The 22,763-nt window shown below is 43.2% G+C and overlaps 1 protein-coding gene across 1 annotated transcript; it reads right to left on the bottom strand.

Annotated features, from left to right (window-relative positions):
• Positions 1-20,123: 20,123 nt before the first annotated feature.
• LOC139838902 (uncharacterized mitochondrial protein AtMg00810-like) lies at positions 20,124-21,363 on the bottom strand. Its single transcript, XM_071828919.1, has 3 exons — positions 21,020-21,363; positions 20,386-20,862; positions 20,124-20,331 (listed from the first exon to the last, which is right to left on the bottom strand). Exons 1-3 carry the CDS (start codon positions 21,361-21,363, stop codon positions 20,124-20,126), a joined length of 1,029 nt encoding a protein of 342 aa, XP_071685020.1.
• Between the last annotated feature and the right edge of the window lie 1,400 nt (positions 21,364-22,763).

Raw genomic sequence — 22,763 nt, 5'->3', positions numbered from 1 at the left:
CTGCTAGTAGTACTTATTACTACAGTTGAGTGCGGTAGTATTGACTTTTTGTCAAAGGAGTTTTTGTTAACCCAGTAGTACACATCAAGGCGATACAATCTGTAAAACAACACTACAAGAAATGGGATATTTGTTGACGAAAACCCTGGTGACAAAAATGCATACCGTCATGGATGTGTCCTTATAGGTGACGAATTCATCTTCCGTCATGCATTTAAGGTAATGCTTGACGGTATGATTTTTCGTCAACAAAAAATCGTCACCCATTACCCAACCGGAAGGGCTTCCATCGTGTCTGTTAATAGGTGACGAAATCAAAAAGATCGTGGTGTATGTAAACCGTGATTTGCGTGTACAACGGACCCACATAGCAGGTAAATAATACTAAGTTACTTTATTAAATGTTATTAGTTTTATATATCATGCGTGACCCACTTGTCAGGAACATATGTAATTAAGTAAAAAATTGTGTTTTGGAAGAATCGAACCAGGACTTTGACGTGACCGACGCGGAGTGTTACCGCTAAGGTAGACATGGAGTTTTGATCTGGATCCGTAACTAGTCTATTCTACATATTTATTTCAATGGTGTGATGTAGATGTTACGACATAATAATTTCCTTATTAATATTTAAGTCGGCCATGGTGCCTCGTTTAAGTCGCGCCGCTAGCAGACACGGCCTATCTAGGTGATCTTGCTAACAGTCGAATCGACTAGGGTTCTCGTCGAGGTGAGAAGAAATCCGTGAAGGCTCCATTGTGGAGGCGGCGAGACGCATCATCGGTGAGTTCTCCTGATTGTTCGCTAGGTCTAGATTTTTTAATCAGTTGTCAAGATCTGTTCTGAAGAACGTTGGCATATTCTTAACTGAATTGTAGGCAATGGATCGAAGTTGGATAACTGATGGCACCCAGAAATTCACAACAAAGTACATGGCAGGTGTTAGGGATTTCATCAAGTTTGCGCGAGAACACTTGGACAATACAGATGAACCAATCTTGTGCCCTTGCAAGGACTGCCTAAATCTGATACGTCAGGATATAAAAACAGTCGAGGATCACTGCAATTGTTCAGGTATGTCCATGACGTTTACAAGATGGACTAGACATGGGGAAGGTTTTAGTGATGACGAAGGGCGGGATAGAAACGATGATGGTGCGTATGATAGTGATAATGATGAAGACGAAGACAGTGGTGATTGTTATGTTGATGATTCGTCTAGTATGATCGATGAACTGCAGAAGTCTGGAAATAAAGATCCTAACCTGCCAAATATTTATGCTAATCTAATTGAGTCAGCCAAAAAAGAACTTCATGAGGGATGCACCACTTTCACTAGGTTGTCGTTCATTATTAAGCTCCTTCATGTCAAATCATACAGCCGGATAACAAACAGAGGATTTGATCTCTTACTTCACCTTTTACGTACAGCTTTGCCACGTGTGGACTTTCCCAAATCATATGCTGATGCTAAGAGTGTTCTTTCTGATGTTGGACTTGGTTATGAGACAATTCATGTATGCAAGTTTGATTGTTCTTTATTTTGGGGAGATCACAAGGACGATACGCACTGCCATGTTTGTGGATTATCAAGATATAGAGACCCTATCGCAAAAAAGAAAATCCCTCACAAGGTGTTAAGGTACTTTCCTATAATTAAAAGGTTGCAGAGACTATTTGTTGAAAAGGAAATGTCGACACATACTAGATGGCACAAAGAGAAGAGGGTTGATGAGCCCAATGTACTGAGGCACCCTGCTGATGGTGAGGCATGGAAGCACTTTGATGCCAAGTTTCATTGGTTTGCTAAAGATCCTCGTAACATAAGACTAGGTTTTGCCACAGACGGCTTCAGTCCCTTTGGAAGTATGAGTAATCCTTACAGTATGTGGCCTGTTTTTGTCATTCCTTACAACTTCCCACCATGGATGTGCATGGATCAATCGAATTACATGATGGCATTGCTAATCCCCGGAAAGTATTCCCCAGGGAAAGATTTTCATGTATTTATGCAGCCACTGATAAAAGATATGATGCAGCTATGGAGTGGTGTGCAGACATTTGATGCATGCACAGAGGAATATTTCCCATTGCATGCTGCGTTTCTTTGGTCTATTCATGATTATCCTGGATATGTCACTATGTCAGGCCGAAGCACAAGAGGATTTCATGCGTGTGTGCATTGCGATGAGAATCCTTGCTATGAATCTTTGAAAAACAAAATTGGATACATTGCGCATCGGCGATTTCTTGATAAAAGTCACCCATACAGGAGAAGCAGACTTTTCAATGGTAAAACTGAGACTGGAGATCCACCAAGGAAGTACACACCCAAAGAGGTAGCTGAGAAGGTAGAAAGGGTTAAGGATTTTGTACATGGGAAAATCCAATAATTAGTAGAAAGCGGAAGCGTGCAACTGTACCCGGTGAACCAACATGGCACCTAAAAGTCAGCTTACATCATCTACCGTACTGGCCAGAACTTAAGTTAGCTCACAACTTAGATGTGATGCATATTGAGAAGAACATATGTGACAATATTGTTGGTACACTACTTGAACTTGAGGGCAGCAATAAGGACACTATTAGTGCTAGAATTGATTTGAAGAAATTCAAAATCCGGGAGAAGTATTGGTTGAAGAAAATTGTTAAGGATGATGATGATGCAGCAGTAACTTATGCGAAGCCCCCTGCACCGTGGACGCTTTCGAAGGAACAGAAGAGACATTTGTGTAGGTATTTGGCAAACACTAGGTTCCCAGATGGTTATTGCGCAAACTGGGGAAGATGTGTGAATATTGATGGTTGTAAGGTTACCGGTATGAAGACGCATGATTGCCACATACTTCTGCAGCGAGTGTTGCCGGGTTTTGGGCTCAAGGGAATTGCATCTAAGGAAATGTATGTGGCTATTGCAGAGCTAGGAAGATTTTTAGGAGCTGTGTGCCAAAACCACGAAAGTTGATGTGCTGAATCGATTGAAGGTTGAAATTGTTGTGATCCTATGCAAACTTGAGAAGCTGTTCCCCCCAGCTTTTTTTGATGTAATGGTGCACTTAGCTATTCATCTTCCTGAGGAGGCTCTTTTGAGGGGTCCTGTTCATTATGGTTGGATGTATCCAGTTGAGAGAAGATTAGGTTATCTAAAGTCTACGGTCCGTAACAAAGCAAGGCCAGAAGGTTCTATCGCAGAGGGATACATTGTTGATGAGTGTTTGATTTTTTGCTCTAGATTTTTCAAGGATGGCACAGAAACAAGATTTAACAAAGATGATAGGAACCAAGACATACGGAGAAAACCTGATCGTGACGAGATGGAAGTATTTTCAGTTGGAGCTAAAGGTCTTGGGAAATCCATTTTGAAACATTTTGACAAGGAATTTGAAAAAATGGTTTGGTATGTGCTGAACAACTGTGACGATGTAGAACGTTATATCAAGTAAGTAGTTAGCTTCACTTTAATAACTACTTCTCAATGTTGCAGACATAATTGTCCTGTATTTCATATGTGTTTTTCTATGTTTCAGTGAATTCCGACAAGAATTGGGAGGTAGGGGTGTGCGTGACATCGAGGAGACGGTTCAGAGAGAGTTTGCAGGTTGGTTTGCAAACCATGTGAGACAGTTGGACAATGCATCAAAAGATTTGAAGTCTCTGGCTGCTGGGCCAGACTGGCGTGTAGTAGTATACGCTGGTTGCAACGTAAAGGGTGCGAGGTTTCGCACGCTTACTCGGGATAAAGACCTGAAGACTCAAAATTCGGGCGTAGCGACTAAGGGATCTTTTGGTGATGCAGATGAGACCGAGTTCTATGGTGTTCTGCAAGAAGTTCTTGAACTGCAGTACGGGACTAACAAGCACGGTGACAGGTCCGTGTACTTGTTTCGTTGCGACTGGTTCGACCTTGCGGGCAGGGGTTCCAAGATAAAAGATGATGGTTATTTTAAAAGCGTTAACACTTCTGTCCTATGGTTCAAGAATTCACCATTCATATTGGCCAGTCATGCTGAAACATGTTTCTATTTGGAGGATACAAAGTTTGGTGATCCGTGGAAAGTGGTGTAGAAGTTCAGCCATAGACACGTGTACGACGTTCCAGAATTAGAAGATGGTAACGATGATGCATTTGTACGGAATGAAGACGCATACTAGGAGGATGAAGGTTCAGTCGACCATACATTTCATGATGTTGTCGACCTAGACGAGGATGAAGCAGAGGTGGAGGTGGAGGCAGAGGAGGATGATCATTGTGCTGATGAAGTTGTACATATTCATGATGCTCGTACAATTCTTGAACTAGAGAATGAGGAAGATAGTCCCAATGTTGACATGGATATGAGCGAAGATGAACTAGAGAATGAGGAAGATAGACTCATATTGGAAGAGAACATACATGATGACGAGGGAAAAACTTCAGACGAAGATAGTGATGTAGATTGATAGAAACTTGTTATGCATACAACTATATGTTTTGTTCCAAACAGTTGAAATGTTCTTATTTAGATGTTTACGATCTCGAACTTGTCATTCAATTATCCAGAAGGGTTTAAGAGCAAATTAATATAAGCTAAAATATGGACAGATATAAGAAAAGCCAACATGTCGGTAACATAACTTTGACAACGGTTTTAATTAATCGACACTTCACACGATTACAACCAGCAGCACGATATGACTAAATATTGTTTTAACAGAAGCAAAATCGACAATCGCATAAAGAGTCTTACAACTTAATTTAAACCTAAAGGGGCTGCATAGTTGGACACACAGGCACCATGAATCACTGACTAGCTACTCCAGATCGATTTCAGGCACATGGGTAGCAAACAAGTAAACCCCTGCATTTCCCAGGTAAAGCAAGAACATCATCTTGTCACCCATCTGAAGGTGCTTTTCCTTGTCCATGAACTCCTTCCACCCACTGACGCAGAGACGACCATCGTCAGAAGAAATTGCGTAGGACGCACGCACCAAAGTACTGGGATGGCACACAATACTGATTGCACCATATTGTTCCATATCTTTAGGAACCAAACGGCTAGGGATTTTCTGTTCCAACAGTAGAGACATAGTTTAGTTAACACTTGTACGTAATGTAGCTCGCAAAGTTAATGAAATGATATGATCTACTGCTTACCATGTGTTTGTTGTAATTTTCGCTGTTTGTCCAATTCAGAGTATGCAGCATTGGGACAACTAGTGCTCCTTGATCATAATCTCCAGCATTGTGGTACTCAACAAGGTAGTCCAAGTTGTCCACCTGAAGAATGACGGTATGCATCATCCTCCAATTTATCATTGTTCCATCAGTACTACTGAGCGAGTCAACAATGTCACGCTTCATACGGGACAACTGGTAGTAAGCTGCATAATTAAAATAATCGACATAAGATGGAATAATTAATATGATCAATCATTCTGTCCAAAGGTGGAAAATTACCTGGATGGATTAGTGGTTCAGTTCAGATTATTACAAGAGTATCCTGACCAGATGAGTTAACTCTGAAAATTAACTCCATGCCAACCTTAAAATTGTACACTCTAGCAAATTCGTTCCAAAATCTTCCATTGATATAGGTTCTGCCAGCTCTGTTGGTAACATTAACAACAAATGCATGGCCATCTTTGGTTTTGAGTGCAGCTTCAAAAGTTGTCCTGTGGGAGGTCTGGACACCATACTTCTTAAGGAAATACGGTCTATAGTAGCAAGGGATGACCTAAATTCAGTAGAGTTAATACAAAAGTAAGTTAACTATTCTGAAAATTAAATAAGATAGAAACATGTGAATGTTACACATCGTGTCATATTAGGACCTTGAAGAATCACGAATTGCATGTAGCTACTGTAAAATCTAATGATCAGGTAGATTTATGCGTCTACTCGGATAATCACCGAGTCTCAGATCTTGGACTTCTATCAGCACATATCTGAACTTCTATCAGCACATATCTGAACTTCTATCGGTATAGGACTGAACTACCGATACCTCTATCTCTAACAGCTACAACTATCGTATAACTGGTATGAACGTAAAAGTTATCACAACTATCCTAATACTCAACCATAAATAAGCGGTTAATACATATGGTGACCAACAATTATTACACACATCTGAATAATAGTACTAAACTAGCAATAACTACTAGGATCACGTGTTAAACTTTGATGTGGCGGCGAATTAATAAAACATCTGAATGAATTTTAAACTTATAAGTGCATGTACCGTCTTCTCCTCAAAACCCTCTTGTAGTGTTTGCACGAAAAAACCTAACGCGACTCCCCCTCCGCCGCACATCCCCTTCTTGTCAAAGCAAACTGGACACTGCAAAAAATATGAAGAAAGATTACAAATCGGAAACAACGATCGATCGCGAGACGTACATGTTATTTACGTACTCCACTAGTAGGCGCCATCCTTGGTCTCGACGCGGAGCGAGAGTCTTTCAAGTCTCGCCGGCGAGTGGCGAGCTGTGGCGGCGAGAGACGTGGCGAGATCTGGCGGCGGCTGAAGGAGGTCGTGATATGATGGCCAGGTATATCGTGGAGTAAATTTCGGTAGGTCAAGAGGAGTGCAAATGGGCGGTGCTAGGTTTTGACGTGACAACACGATCGAATGCGCGTCAGTTGGACTGCACGTCAGTTGGACTAGACCCGCGTCAGTATTCTCTTCGTCTACCGTCTCAATATTCGCGCGTAGTAATTAATGGGGATGATATTTATCCCCTTCCCCCTCCCCTACCATCTCAATATTCGCACCGCATCCTGGTTTCCACACTTCTCGTCGTCTCCTCTCCCTCATTATCTTCGTCTCCCGCCGTTGCATCGCCATGGACATGGATGAGCAGCAAATGTACAACTGGACTAGCACGCGCACAGTCCACATCCACGACGACGAGGACCTGGAGGTGGTCTACACCAACGACCCCTGGGAAGTGCGCCGCGTCCTCGACATGTACACGGAGTGGCTCAAGGAGGACGAGCACAAGTTCGTCGGCCTCGACTTCGAGTACACCAACCATCGAGCCGAGGACGAGAAGAAGATCGCCGTGGTTCAACTCTGCATGCGTCGACATGTGCTGGTGTTCCACTACGCAGCGTAAGAACTAATCCCCTTTTTTAATCTATCGATTGGGGTTTTTTACTTGCCTCCGTTCTGTCTCTCTTTGACTTTCGTTAGACATTGTTCCCAAAAATCAATACATTCCCGATCTAAATCTGCTAGACATTGTTCCAGAAAAGCAGTACATTCCCGATCTAAATCTGCTACACATTGTTCCCGATTTATTAATTTGTTTCATCTTCGTCTCCTCTGTAGGTTCTTGCATATTTGTAACTGATTTGTGACTAGTACATTACTTTGTTTACTGCAGTGCTAACTGGTGGGAGTCTCCGGCTATCTGCGATTTCTTTCGAGAAGGCGCTACGTTTGCGAGTGTTGACATCCGTGGTGACAAGAGAGTTCTGTGGAGGACATGGCACATGGAGATTCCTTGTGAGTACTACGTCGATCTCCAGGACGAGTACTTCAAGTACACTGGTCATGCGAGGGCTGGCATGGCTACCATGGCAGCAAGACTCATTGATTCATGGTTCGGTGATATGAAGAAGAAGTTCCACCACCATCGGCACAGATCGTGGGGGACTTCCCACTTCCAAATATGAACATCGAGTATGCAGCCATTGATGCTTGGGTCTCGTACGAGCTCTACCGCAAGATCGTGGTCGACAGAGTCCTGCTGATGGTGGATTGATCATCTCTTCTGCTGCATGACCCCCTGATCTTTTGGTTTGGTCTCCCTCCTGCGTGAGGTGCTTTTGGCTAGTACTCCGTTCTTTTGAAACTGTAAATATTTTGCCATGATATGTTAACAATTGTCTTGGGAGGTTTCAATTTTATGTTGTGTACATCCTAGTACTTCAAAGTGCTAGTAAACTAAATGTTCAGAGCAGTAGAGTTCTTCAAAATCAAAACATACCAGACGTAAAAATCACCAAAAATTGTGATTCAAATTTTCTTTATGACTTTTACTCATTTTTCTGAAATTTTTCATCGAAAAAATCTTAAAGTGGTGAACAATAACATAATATGGTGGCCCCATGGTGGAGATATGTCGAACGAGGGGTTTTCGGACGAAAAGAGGGGGGAATGGCCAAAAACTCACCAAACCACCATGGATTTGGGCATGATTTGGCACCCTTGTGCACATTGTGATATGACACCTTGGTTGCTATGGGTTTTGATTTTTTTGAGTTGGTGGCATGGTGTCCCCATGGTGGACATGTGTCGAAAGAGGGGTTTTCGGACGAAAAGAGGGGGAAATCGCCAAAAACTGACCAAACCACCATGGATTTGGGGCATGATTTGGCACCCTTGTGCACATTGTGATATGACACCTTGGTTGCTATGGGTTTTGATTTTTTTGAGTTGGTCGCATGGTGTCCCCATGGTGGACATGTGTCGAAAGAGGGGTTTTCGGACGAAAAGAGGGGGAAATCGCCAAAAACTGACCAAACCACCATGGATTTGGGGCATGATTTGGCACCCTTGTGCACATTGTGATATGGCAAATTTGGTTGCTATGGGTTTTGATTTTTTTGAGTTGGTGTCATGGTGTCCCCATGGTGGACATGTGTCGAAAGAGGGGTTTTCGGACGAAAAGAGGGGAAAATCGCCAAAAACTGACCAAACCACCATGGAGTTGGGGCGTGATTTGGCACCCTTGTGCACATTGTGATATGACACCTTGGTTGCTATGGGTTTTTATTTTTTGGAGTTGGTGGCATGGTGTCCCCATGGTGGACATGTGTCGAACGAGGGGTTTTCGGACGAAAAGAGGGGGAAATCGCCAAAAACTGACCAAACCACCATGGATTTGGGGCATGATTTGGCACCCTTGTGCACATTGTGATATGACACCTTGGTTGCTATGGGTTTTGATTTTTTGGAGTTGGTGGCATGGTGTCCCCATGGTGGACATGTGTCGAAAGAGGGGTTTTCGGACGAAAAGAGGGGGAAATCGCCAAAAACTCACCAAACCACCATGGATTTGGGGCATGATTTGGCACCCTTGTGCACATTGTGATATGAAACCTTGGTTGCTATGGGTTTTGATTTTTTGGAGTTGGTGGCATGGTGTCCCCATGGTGGACATGTGTCGAAAGAGGGGTTTTCGGACGAAAAGAGGGGAAATCGCCAAAAACTCACCAAACCACCATGGATTTGGGGCATGATTTGGCACCCTTGTGCACATTGTGATATGACACCTTGGTTGCTATGGGTTTTGATTTTTTGGAGTTGGTGGCATGGTGTCCCCATGGTGGACATGTGTCGAACGAGGGGTTTTCGGACGAAAAGAGGGGGAAATCGCCAAAAACTAACCAAACCACCATGGATTTGGGGCATGATTTGGCACCCTTGTGCACATTGTGATATGACACCTTGGTTGCTATGGGTTTTGATTTTTTGGAGTTGGTGGCATGGTGTCCCCATGGTGGACATGTGTCGAAAGAGGGGTTTCGGACGAAAAGAGGGGAAATCGCCAAAAACTGACCAAACCACCATGGATTTGGGGCATGATTTGGCACCCTTGTGCACATTGTGATATGACACCTTGGTTTCTATGGGTTTTGATTTTTTGGAGTTGGTGGCATGGTGTCCCCATGGTGGACATGTGTCGAAAGAGGGGTTTTCAGACGAAAAGAGGGGGAAATCGCCAAAAACTGACCAAACCACCATGGATTTGGGGCATGATTTGGCACCCTTGTGCACATTGTGATATGACACCTTGGTTGCTATGGGTTTTGATTTTTTGGAGTTTGTGGCATGGTGTCCCCATGGTGGACATGTGTCGAACGAGGGGTTTTCGGACGAAAAGAGGGGGAAATCGCCAAAAACTCACCAAACCACCATGGATTTGGGGCATGATTTGGCACCCTTGTGCACATTGTGATATGACACCTTGGTTGCTATGGGTTTTGATTTTTTGAGTTGGTGGCATGATGTCCCCATGGTGGACATGTGTCGAAAGAGGGGTTTTCGGACGAAAAGAGGGGGAAATCGCCAAAAACTCACCAAACCAAAAGATCAGGGGTTTTTGGACGAAAAGAGGGGGAAATCACCAAAAACTCATCAGTAACTAGTGGGACTGAGTAAATGTTGTGACATTCATGTGGAAAATTCAAATTTAAATTTTTCATGAGGTTTGGTGTAGTTTGATGTGAATTTACACAAGTGAGGGCATTTTCGGCATTGGGAAAATTGGGAGCACGTGCTGGTCTCATTTGGCGTCACCACATTACCCTACAACAGAAGTTTCACTTGGAAAAAGGTTTGACAACCTCTTAGTGCAATTAGGTCAACCTAGGTTTCACCAAACACTCAAACTTTCATATAAAATTGAAAATTTGTTGAAATCTTTCCAAACCTTGTGTATTGGCCAATGTGTGGCTAACACTTTCCATGGAAAATAACAAACTAGAAAAAAATTTGTTTCCCTACCAAAGCACTCACAAAAGTGAGGTGCGTAGTGAAAGATTATGCCCGTCTACCTCGAACGGGCAGTTCTTGACCATTTTTTGAGGTAGCTAACTTGAAATTGACTGAAAATTGGCATAAGGGTGCATCAACATGTGGGTAATGACGCTAGCATGCTATCTTGGCAGTTTGGTTTGAAAATTTTAAAAAATTCATCCCCTAAACTCAAGAAGAGGCTATGTGTGATCACTAATTCGTATTTCAAATATTTTAGAGTTTTTAATACCCATACTGAAAATTCTGTGCCAGCCCATCCGTCATGCGTGGGACCCATGTCAAAGTAATGGGAAAGTGGACTGACTACATGCAGCAATCCACGTTTTCACACGCACGCGTCAGACAGAGGAACCCAAACGGCAGCACCTACTGTATATCCATCGGCCCCATCGTCTCTCCCACCCGCAACTTCTATTCCCCAATCTCTGGCGAAAAACCCTGCTTGCACCTCCACCAGCGCAACACCGACCTCCCCTTCCACCGAAGATCCCGAAGATTAATAGTGTTCGCGGAGACGAGCCGGAGGCGAGTGCGGTCGTCAACGTCGACAGAGGCGACGGCGATGGTCCGGTAGTAGTCGACGTCGCGGAGGCGGGATCTTCTTCCGGAACTGGAGCCGCTCTTCGCCGCGCCGTGACCGTGGAGGGCTCCGCCCAACCGGCCGTGGTCGCCGTCACTGATGAGGCCAAGGGAGACGTCCTCGCTCCCGCGGCACAAGCAGATGACCAGGGCTTCGATCCGAATGACCCGTTCTACCGCCACCTGTGCAGTACCGCGAGCTATATGGCCCCAGAGAGTGCGACGAGTTCGAAGAGGAGGCCTCCGACAACCGCAGCGAGGTACTCTACTATTCCGATCGATCCCCTGTTTTTCTTGATCTTACTGTTCACCATAGGGTTTGCTCATAGGGTAGATTGATTTGCCCTGTCTGCGACTTCTTGTACAAATTGATGATTCTGGGGTTCTTGCTCATCTGATTTATGGTTTGTAGTTACTAGATCTGTAATATTTGATGCACATCTTGATTCAACTGTAATGATTCCTTTTGTGTGATGAATCATACCTGCTTAGTGTAACGCTCACTGCATTTCAAACTTAAATTCATCCGAATATGAATCATACCAGAGTGATTATGATTACAAGAATTATATTATAGTACTATTAATTGATCTGATACATGGATTTTATAATCACCATTTGTCTTAAACTGGTGCTTATTTATACGATGAAACCATAGTGTGTACATCATTTTTATTTGGGGAACAAATGAATTATCAGTTGCATGTAATTTATGACCATAATTTTTGTTCAATTCCTGCTTATTGACGTCATGAATCCATATTGTTTTATGAATCAGTACATCTTCAGGGAAAAAATGATTGATCCCTGATCCATGAAATTTATAATCACCATTTTCTCTTAAATTGGTGCTTAGTTATAATACTGAAATAATGATTGGACTACCCATGAACAAGTTGTGACAACAGTTTAAATTGGTGCATATTTATATTAGTGAAGTAATTATGTATGGTTGGATCTGGATCATAAATGTTGATTCTACATGATTAATTCTTAATAATGTTCATACAAAAATATTTAATGCTTCAATTGTATTTCAGTTAATTTCCTTCTCTCACTTCTTCTTTACTTTCAAAATCGCAGGAAGACTCTGAGGACGTTGACAGCGACAAGGAGGACCGGGACCGGAAGAGCCGCTTCGTTCTGAAGAAGCTGAAGACTGGCCAGATCCCTTTCCGTCGTAACGGAAAGCCACATTGCCCATTCTGCGGCAGGGTTTTCCCGAACGATCTCGAGTGTCTAATCCAGCACGCGATGGGAGTTGGAAAAGGTAGCAAGCAGAAGCACAAGCCTGCTAGCAAGGCGAAGCACGCTGCCTTTGGCAAGTTCCTCAGGGACTACGTCAGGACTGGCCTCATCCCGCTCGTCGGTCCAGCTGTTGGCCCTCATGTTCTCCACTAAATTTAGTTTCTGTTTAGTTGTTCCCCTGGAGGTTCATGGTTAAACTATGTCATGTTTCAAAGACTATGTTCTACTTTTGTTATTTGGAACCTGGGCAATCATACCCAGTTGTTTAACTTCCAGCCTAGTGGGCTTGTTCTGTTTTCCCCAAGGTCCAGGGAAGTAAAACACTTAACTTCCAGCCTAGTGGGCTTGTTCTGTTTTTCCCAAGGCCCAGGGAAGTACATATTACTTTGCAAAAAATGAACAATTAAAATCAGTGAAAATTGAACTGGCAGTAGAAAAAATGCAGGACCAAATAGTCAATCATAAAGTGTACCCCCTACATAATCCCACTATACAATCCCTTCACACAAGAGCGGCCAGGGTAGCGAAATGACATAAACACACAATGGGCACACACAAATTGTAGACTAAAACAATTATATCATATGATAAAGATTATATCATATGATATCAACTGAAACTTCAATACCACCACGGCCGCCCTGGTTGAAAAGAATGAGAACAACATTCCCAGATTCAAAGTTATACTCCTTAGTAAACTCCGACCAGCAGGAATCGAACTTCATCCTTCCATCGGTAGTAGTGTAGTATGCACCACAGGGCGGTAGCCATAGTCATTAACAAAAAAACATGCCTCCCCGCTTTCAGAGATATTCAAGGACCTAACAACTTCCTTCGGTATACGCTGAATAATAAAAATTAAATTATATATGGGAAGGATATAAAGGATAACTAAGATTACATAAAGAAAAGGAGAATTATACTAGTCCATTGCCCTTCAAATCAGTATTCGTCAAGGTGTGCACAAAAACAACACCAAGACCAAGACCACGCTCACGGAGAAGTTGTTCCTTCTTCAATGTTTGAGCAGTAGTAAGCATAACACCTTTAGTGTGGACAACTGCAGTTGGAATTTCTGCATACAAATTTAAAATTAATAAAAGAATAAAAAAAGAGGAGATATAACATCAGTTATATTAAAAAAATGGGCAACACATGGTAAAGGAGAAAACAGAATTACCATTGACACGATGCTTTTCAGTGCCATCAGGACCTTCTGCAAAAATCCCAAACAGTTCAGGAGCACTATCAAACCCAAACATGATACAGTCACCAACTTTCAGGTCGTAGTCATGAAGAAATTTTTGGTATCCACTTCCAAAAACACGTGTCTTCGAACTGCCTTTCTTAACATGAAATTTGTACTTCACTTCATCCGATGTAACGACAAAAAAGATATTACCAACAAGGTTGTTGAACTGCCTCCTCACAAAACAAGGCACAGTCTGAAAAAACAGTAGAACAAAAATGCAGAAAATAAGGATATAGTCTACAATCTGTCAACAAAAAAGTTACATTCTAAAAAAGGATATATACCATAAAGTCATCAAATCTGCTTCCAAGATAACAACGAAATGAACTGAGAGTCTCCTGCCTCTCATGACAATGATTGCCCATCGAACCACAAACAACACAGTTTATCCTGTGTATATTTAGCAATTACCAAAGCTAGTAAAAAATACAGGTAGGTAGGGCATATTCATAGAAATCTATCCATAGATCTGAAACCATACACATATATCCATAGATCTGAACAAACAAGATTATTCAGAGGACAAAAAGGATTTTCAACAAACAGAGAAAAAGGAGGTGAGGTGAAGTAGTGACATGTAAAAACATATTTTCCAACCTCTCAAAACAAACGAAAATCTTCAGAGAGAAAAGAGTTTTTCAGCACAAAAGAGAGAGAAAGAAGATGAAGGAGACTTGCTTCACCGCATGAACAAGGGAGGGCAGAAGGCAAAACCAACCAGGGGCATTATAAATACAATAAGTAGTAGTAACTGCCTACAACCTATTTAATGAGGCTGTGGGGTAGATGGTGGTTGCTATCCTGTAAGTTCAAAAGTCAAACACAAAGTATCTCATGCAAAAATGGAGCCCACTGCTATTATGTAATCTCTGTCAATAAGTTCACAATGGCAAAACATCAGCACACTGAAAAATACATTGAATCATATAAAGTTGCACTTCAAAATTATTTAAAACCATATGATTTACAACTTCAAATATACAACAAAATGTTGACTACATGCCTTTGTTCGGACTATAGGTTAGGTCAGAACAATTATGGCATGTTAGTCATTTTTTCAACATACATAAAAAACAAATGCTCATTTGTGGACGAAGTGCACAATTATACCAAAGTAGGCATCACTTCAACACATCAAACTACACCAAACCTCATGAAAAATTTAAATTTGAATTTTCCACATGAATGTCACAACATTTACTCAGTCCCACTAGTTACTGATGATTTTACATTGAATTTAGCATTTTTTATGAGTTTTACTCGTTTTCTGTCATTTTTTAATAAAAAAATCAACAAACACCTAAAATTGTCAGAAAAATCTGAAACTCCTCAGGCACACATACCTACCCTTCATGACCACTCACAAAAATTTGCAGCTCAATCTGAGTCTTTGAAGTGCAGCTTGCTTGACAAAGAGCCCTTCACCGACATGATCGATGTGGGTCCACACATGGATCGACCCAACCAACATGAGGTTCCACAAGTGTTTTCAGACAAAATCTCACATGTGTGAACAATAACATGTATATGTGGGATGTGTTCTCACATATACCTCACATGCAAAAGGTTTTACAACTTCCGGGGTCGACGATTCGACCGTTATGCCGAAAATGCCCTCACTTGTGTAAATTCACATCAAACTACACCAAACCTCATGAAAAATTTAAATTTGAATTTTCCACATGAATGTCACAACATTTACTCAGTCCCACTAGTTACTGATGATTTTACATTGAATTTAGCATTTATTATGAGTTTTACTCGTTTTCTGTCATTTTTTAATTAAAATATACATGTACAGTTCCATTTTCAGAGTAATATTTTTTCTTTCACGGCAAAAACTTGTTCCCTCCAAATTGTAGTACGCCGGCTGCCAAAATGCCCAAATTTTTTGTTCCCTCCACTCCTCCCGCGCACCCCACCTATCAAATATTTCGCCCTCCCTTATATACGTCGTGCCTCTCCCGCATGATTTACGAGCATCTTAACTCCCCACCCCCCCGACCTCATCCTCTCGTGCTCACCCCGATCCGGTGTCTTCGCCGGACATTCTTCCATCTCGCATCTATCTCCCCGGCCGGTGGTCGCCATGGTCGGCAGTCGTCGAAACATCGTGGGGAAGGAAAATCGCGCACACACGCCGAAGAAGACGCCCAGCTCGAAGAAACCCCGAGGTAAATCTGTCGGTGATCGGCTTGTTGTTGTGTTTTTCGGATCGTTAGATCGAGAGATCGGTTTTACATGTCTACCTCGCCCGTTAGACCTATATCTAGATCTTGCATATTTGATAGATCCAATCCCGACATCATACGTCTAGGGTTTATCGTTTTTATTGCAGAGACAATCATGCCATGCTATGCAATCTTTGCCATCCCGCTGCTGTACAATCTTTTGCGTAGACAATTGTTTGCCGAAACACTTAACTGAACTAATTCCAGCCGTTGCCGAAAACAGCCTGACGAGCTACAGTGAACAACGACATTGCTTCAGACTTTTATTCCTCAGTTTCAGAGGGAACCAGAGTTTGATCTAGAACAATTGTTTGCTGTTTTCCATGGATCTAGTTAGTTTGCACGTGTTTCCCAAATCAATGTGTCAATTAACTCTACATCTAGGAGGTTGATCAGGTCCAAAGGCTATCAACCAAACTACAAAACAATTGACCCATATCTAGGTGATCACAAAACATACTTCCTTTTAAATTCTTTTCTGATTCTAATATTGTAACCTCAATGATGCTTTTGGTGCGCATGTGCGTTAGTAACTAAGACAAGGGATTAATCAGGTAGAAATGGTGCATCCTAATTACGACTTCAAACAAAAGTAGAGGGATTTGGCTGCATCCCACTGAAAATTATTTGTTACGAGTAGATATCTAATAGCACATGATGTCCCTTAGCCTGGCATATGCCCCCTCTTATGTTTTGTTCGTCCACATCTTACGTAGACTCTTATGTTTTCAATCATTTGCTGTTGTACAATATTTTGCAAAGACAATTATTTGGTGTTTTCTATGGAATTGGCCCCCTCTTATGTTTTGTTCACGCTCTGCTCTTCCGATTATTTCAGCGCAGACAGAAAACCCCGTCAAGCCGGCATATGAGCTTGTCAAGGAGAAACAAATGCAAGAAAATGTACAACGCATGGAAAAAGTTTTGGCTGACAGATTTGGAGCTGGCCACAAAAATCAGCAGGAATTCTCTAGTTTTGCACGTTCATTAGTGTATGGTGGGATACAAATAGGAACTAGTAACAATCTAAAGGACACAGACTGCGAAGAGAAGGAGGTCGAAGAGGACCCTTCGTACGAACCGAATCCAGAAGAGATAGCTACTGCTGAAGATGATCTTCATTCAGAAGAGGATCAGCGCACTGTCGGCAAAACTTCAGCTCAGGTCTGTGGAACTATGTCTGAACTATGATAGCAAATACGTACATGCTAAATGTTTCCTACTAATGTAGCCTCTACTTTGCTTGCAGATAGTTGCTTCTTCTGCAACAGTTGCACAGAAGAAGCGATCCAGACCTGAAGTTGCACCATCCAACATTGCAACAAGATCAATGGCAACAACTGAACCTGAAGCTGGGTCATCTGATGAGCCGACGGCCTTGCTGGTCGAACACCGAAGGAGCACCCTCACCTAACCAGATCATGACATCTGGAGGCAGCAACTCATCTCCTGAGGACAATCAAATTGTAAACTTTCAGCCGCAAGGTATGAAAGTTTGTAAAAACTAAACACTGTACCGCATATTTTCATACAAAAGAGAATCATTTCATATCTCTTATTTCAGAGACAATGACAACATCTGGCGGTAGTAAGAGAAAGAGAGGTGGACGCAGACCTACCATGGGCCATGGACTACATGAGTACACAAAAGAAGACATGGTGGCAATAAGATGCCAATTGAATTCTCTGCTGGTGTCAGGAGACCCAAGGATTATATCCAGTCAGCAAAGCTGAGCAGTGAGGTTGGTATTCACATCCGTGCCAAAATGCCGCTTGCAACACACTGGACACAGTACAAGAAAGATGAAACTCTCAAGCATGTCATTCCTCATGCTATAAGTACAGTAGCGGTGAGTCCTGTACAATCTTGGTTTAACCTAATTAGTATGCTACATGATCAACTATCTAAGAATCTACTGATTAATGCATCACTATTTTGCAGGGAAAGTTCAGTATGGACAAAAATGAAGAGGTGGCTCAAGATGTGTGCACTGATATGCTGCAAGTTAGTATTCGGCAGTTCCGATATAGGCTTAAAAAGGAGTATTGGCCGAAAATTAAAAATCTCACACTGGAGCAAGCATATCTGAAGAAGCCAGATCATGTAGAAGAGAATAGCTGGAAAGAACTGGTGAAGAGATGGTTTGATGAGAAGTACCAGGTACATAAACGTTATTCCTTTCAATAACAGCTACTGAATTCTTACATTTCTCTGATCTGGATAAATAAAATGCATGTACTGAACATAGGTAGTGTGTGTAAAAAATGGAAAGAACAGAGAAGCTGTGAAACAGTTCCATACCACTGGATCTCGAAGCTATGTTGCTCACTGGGAACTTATAGTAAGTGTTCTGAATTTCCCCATACAGTTCATACTTCTGTCATACACAGTGTACAATGGTAATGTGCATTCTACATTTTTTCAAGCAGAAGGCTAAGCAGCAGGAAGAAGAAACCTCTCCAATTGAATTTTTTAGAATCACACACACTAACAAGGATAACATTATGAGTGCTGAAGCAAAAAGTGCATATGTAAGAAATATTTCATATTAGCACAATATAATATAATCCAGTTTTGTATGTTGTCCATGCAATGATTGTAATCTTTATGCAGGATAAAATGGTGGCAAAAAAAACGGCGCCACGCAATGAAGATGAACCTGAGTTGACTGATTTGCAAATTGTTCAGCTAGTTCTGAGCGAGAAAAGCCCATCCACCACCTGCAACAGCACATTCCTACCAAGATTGGGCGTCGCAACAAGCTCCAGGAAGTCTTCTGTCTCAGCTACACGCATCCGAGAGCTACAACAAAGACTGGCAGAACAAGAGCAGAACTCCATACAGGCAGCTGAAAGGTACCACAGTGAGATGCAGGCAAGACTGCAAGAACAAGATCACAAATTTGAAGAGATCAGGAAGAAGCAGCAGGAAGAACTTGAAGCTCTGAAGAAAGCCCAAGAAGAAAAGACTCTGGCTTTTGAAAAGAGGCAGAGAGAAACGGATGCCGTGCTTAATTTGCTCTTGAGGACATCCCAGCCACCATCCATGTCTGAATCCCAGGGCAACTGATCTATTGCACCACCGTCCTACAACATTATTAATCATAGGTCTTTTAATTTCTTTGTGTTCCAATTGTAATTTTTCTTATGAATCTTTCGGTCTGTGAGAGACATAAATACTTCTTGTGCCACCATTTATGCATGATATTTATTGTCTATTTTTTTATATTTCGCCATTTTTTTGTTTCCCAAATTTCGCAAATAATTCAAATACTCTCAAATTTTGTCAAATTCAAAAGGTGACGGAAAATGTCACAACGTCACTATTAAATGAAACCACGTGGCACCAATTTCTGGTCCCACTTGTCAGAATTTGTGGGTCCCATCAGTCAGCATTATTGGGACCCATATGTCGGCAACTACCTGGTCCCACTTGTCTGAATTTTGTGGATCCCACCGGTCAGAATATTGAGGCTCCAGCTTGTCATAATATTTTGTGGGTCCCACCATGTCAGCGCCGTCGGACCATGTTGTTAGAAGCCAAATGGGACCCACATGTAAGGCCACGTATGCTTTTTTTGGACCAATCAAAAACTTCCCAAGATTTAGATATTGACGAAACTTGCAATTTTTCGTGACAAACCTTTCTGTCAACAATAAACCTTCGATCTTGAAGAATTTGCAGGTCGTCACCATCAAACATTTGACGTTGACGAAAAAATGCATACCGTCACCCCCGATATTTTATGACGGAGCTTCCTTGACGAACCCCTTGACGATCAAATTTCGTCACCGCGAAGTAATGCTTGACGAAAACTGGCCTTAAAATGACAAAAGTGATTTGTCAAAAAAAATGTTTTCCTTTGTAGTGCAATGAATTGTGGGAACGCTCAACACCTTTAGGGTTGGCTTTGGTATTATATATATAGTGTACAGAGTTACAATCATACATGTACAAATACAGAGGCTACCGTATATACACAGTCTAACCCCCTCCCTCAATCTTAACCGTATCATCGAACATCTAGCAGGTTAAGATTGCGCCGACAACCTTGAAACAAAGGCAAGGGCAGTGGCTTCGTGAAGATGTCTGCAAGTTGATCTTTAGAAGAGATGAACTTGATCCGAAGTAGCCTCTGTGCTACACGTTCCCTCACAAAGTGATAATCAACTTCGATGTGCTTGGTCCGGGCATGGAATACTGGATTAGATGACAGATATGTAGCCCCGATGTTATCACACCAAAGAACGGGAGCATGAGGTTGTGGAATCCGCAACTCTCATAACAGAGACTGTACCCATATCAGCTCAGCAGTGGCATTGCCCACTGCTTTGTACTCAGCTTCAGTACTACTCCGAGACACCGTAGGCTGCTTTCGAGCACTCCAGGCGATCAGATTAGGACCAAAGAACACTGCATATCCCCCCGTGGATCGTCGATCATCAGCATTCCCAACCCAGTCCGCATCCGAGAAGGCAGACAGCAAGCTGGAGGAAGAGGCACACAGTCGCAGTCCATAAGACACCGTATGGCGAACATACCGTAAAATGCGCTTCACAACAGTCATGTGTGCATCACGAGGAGAATGAAGATACTGACAGACATGGTTGACCGCATAGGATATATCCGGTCGAGTAATGGTGAGATACTGCAGTCCGCCAACCAGGCTGCGATACTCTGTCGCATCCTCAGAAGACAAGAGGGTACCATCAACAGAAGTGAGCTGCTCAGAAGAAGACATAGGAGTAGTTGTAGTCTTGCACATAAGCATACCAGCATGTCGCAGAAGATCATGAGAGTACTTCTTCTGAGTGAGGGATAAACCAGTATCATCATGAGTCACCTCAAGGCCAAGGAAATAATGCAGCTTTCCAAGATCCTTCACATCAAACACCACACTGAGCGAGGAGACCAGACGATCAGCAGTAGCAACAGACGAGCTGACCAGGATGATATCATCCACATAGACCAGAACATACATAGTGACCTCTGGGCGCTGAAGCAGAAACAAGTATCCGCTGTAGAGGGAAGAAACCCATGAGCACGAACAGCAGCCCCAAGACGCGCATGCCATGCACGAGGGGCCTGCTTGAGGCCATACAATGCCTTCACCAAGCGACACAGATGGTCAGGACGATCCGGATCCGAAAACCCAGGAGGTTGGTGCATATATACCTCCTCTTCAAGGACACCATGAAGAAAAGCATTCTGGACATCCAGCTGACGAAGAGACCAACCACGTGTAACAACAAAGAGAGCAAAATGCGGATAGTCGTGGGCTTGACAACAGGACTGAAGGTATCCTCGTAGTCAAGACCATAGCGTTGCTTGAACCCCTTAGCAACCAAGCGTGCCTTGTACCGCTCAATAGAACCATCAGCATGTGTCTTCACCTTGAAAGCCCATTTGCAGTCAATGATATTAATACCGGACCGGGGAGGTACGAGAGTCCACATACCATTCTTCATAAGAGCCTGATACTCAAGCTCCATAGCACTGCGCCAATGTGGAATCTCCATGGCAGCTGTATAGTGACGGGGTTCAGCCGAAGGATCAGCAATAGCCTAAGACAAGCATGCAGCAAGCTAGGCAACCGTACCATGAGTGCGCTGACGAGGGCGAGCAATGCCACTCTTGCTGCGCGTGTGAGGGAGAGAGACCACAGGGGCAGTCACAGTCGAGGACGGAGGGGTCGTCGAGTCCGGTGCAGACGAGCTGTCAACCGGCGGCATAGTTGGTGTCGAGGCCGATGAGGCAGCAGGAGACTGCACATCCGGCGTCGCAGAGGTAGACGGACCACGCGGCGAGGCGGACGGGCCACGCGGCGAGGTGGGCGGTGAAGAGGGTGGGGACGCCGGGGGTGTCAGCCCAGCAGCGGGCGCCGGAGAGCCCGGTGGAGACGGCCCAGCACCAAGCGCGGGAGTGGCCGGAGGTGACGGCCCAGCTGTAGGCGACAGCGGGGCGGAGGGCAACGGCCAGGAGGCGCCGTCGCGGGAGTGGCCGGCGGCCCTGCATGGGGCATGCAGGGTTCAGTGTGATCGACGTGATCGACGCCATCTCCAGCAGCGGCGCAGACAGAAGCATCTGGGCTGTCCAACAACTCAAGGCGAGCACCTCGTCCGACACCTGCACCATGGTTAGGCAACAAAACGGGCGAATATGCAACATCCTCAAATTGACCAGGCAAAACAGGAGATGAAACTGGAGACAGTGTATGTGGTTCGGCTATGGGAAGCGATGCAAAAGGAAACAAGTGTTCATCAAAGACAACATCACAAGAGATATACACACGGTTGGAAGGAACATGGAACCACTTGTAACCTATGGAGAGAACTGTAGCCAACAAACACACATTTTTAGACCTAAACTCTAGTTTGCGATTGTTATAAGGACGTAGGTGTGGCCAGCACGCGCACCCAAAAACTTTGAGGAAGGTATAATCAGGTGGCTCATGGAATAAAATCTCAACAGGAGTTTTCATATGAAGGAGACGTGTGGGTAGGCGATTGATCAGGAAGCAAGCAGTGGTAAATGCATCACTCCAGAACCTAAAAGGAACCAAAGCATGCACAAGTAAGGTAAGGCCAGTTTCAACTATATGGCGGTGTTTGCGTTCAGTAGCACCATTTTGTTGATGTGTATGTGGACAAGCAACACGATGCACAATCCCTTGTTTCTGAAAGAAGGTGTTCAGATTGCGGTATTCGCCTCCCCAATCAGACTGGAGGTGAATAATTTTGTGATGTAGAATGCGCTCAACGTGTGCTTGGAAAAGAATAAAAACATCAAACACATCAGACTTGCGTTTAAGTAGATACAGCCATGTAAAACGACTATAGGCATCAATGAAACTGACATAATAATTATGGCCACTAACGGAAGTTTGGGTGTGACCCCACACATCTGAATACACAAGTTC

The sequence above is a fragment of the Lolium perenne genome, chromosome 4, assembly GCF_019359855.2.
Source record: "Lolium perenne isolate Kyuss_39 chromosome 4, Kyuss_2.0, whole genome shotgun sequence".
Taxonomy (NCBI): Eukaryota; Viridiplantae; Streptophyta; class Magnoliopsida; order Poales; family Poaceae; genus Lolium; species Lolium perenne.
The sequence above is the reverse complement of the archived record's forward strand: the minus strand, read 5'-3'. Positions and strand labels throughout refer to the sequence as shown.

Excerpts from the sequence above, each read along its gene's own strand:
- LOC139838902 (XM_071828919.1), bottom strand. The coding sequence starts at position 21,363 with ATGGAGATTCCACATTGGCGCAGTGCTATGGAGCTTGAGTATCAGGCT. Across the intron at positions 20,863-21,019 it reads ATGGTGTCCTTGAAGAGGAG|CGGATACTTGTTTCTGCTTC; the intron begins GTATATATGCAC and ends TTCCCTCTACAG. Across the intron at positions 20,332-20,385 it reads GTTGTGAAGCGCATTTTACG|CTTGCTGTCTGCCTTCTCGG; the intron begins GTATGTTCGCCA and ends CTCTTCCTCCAG.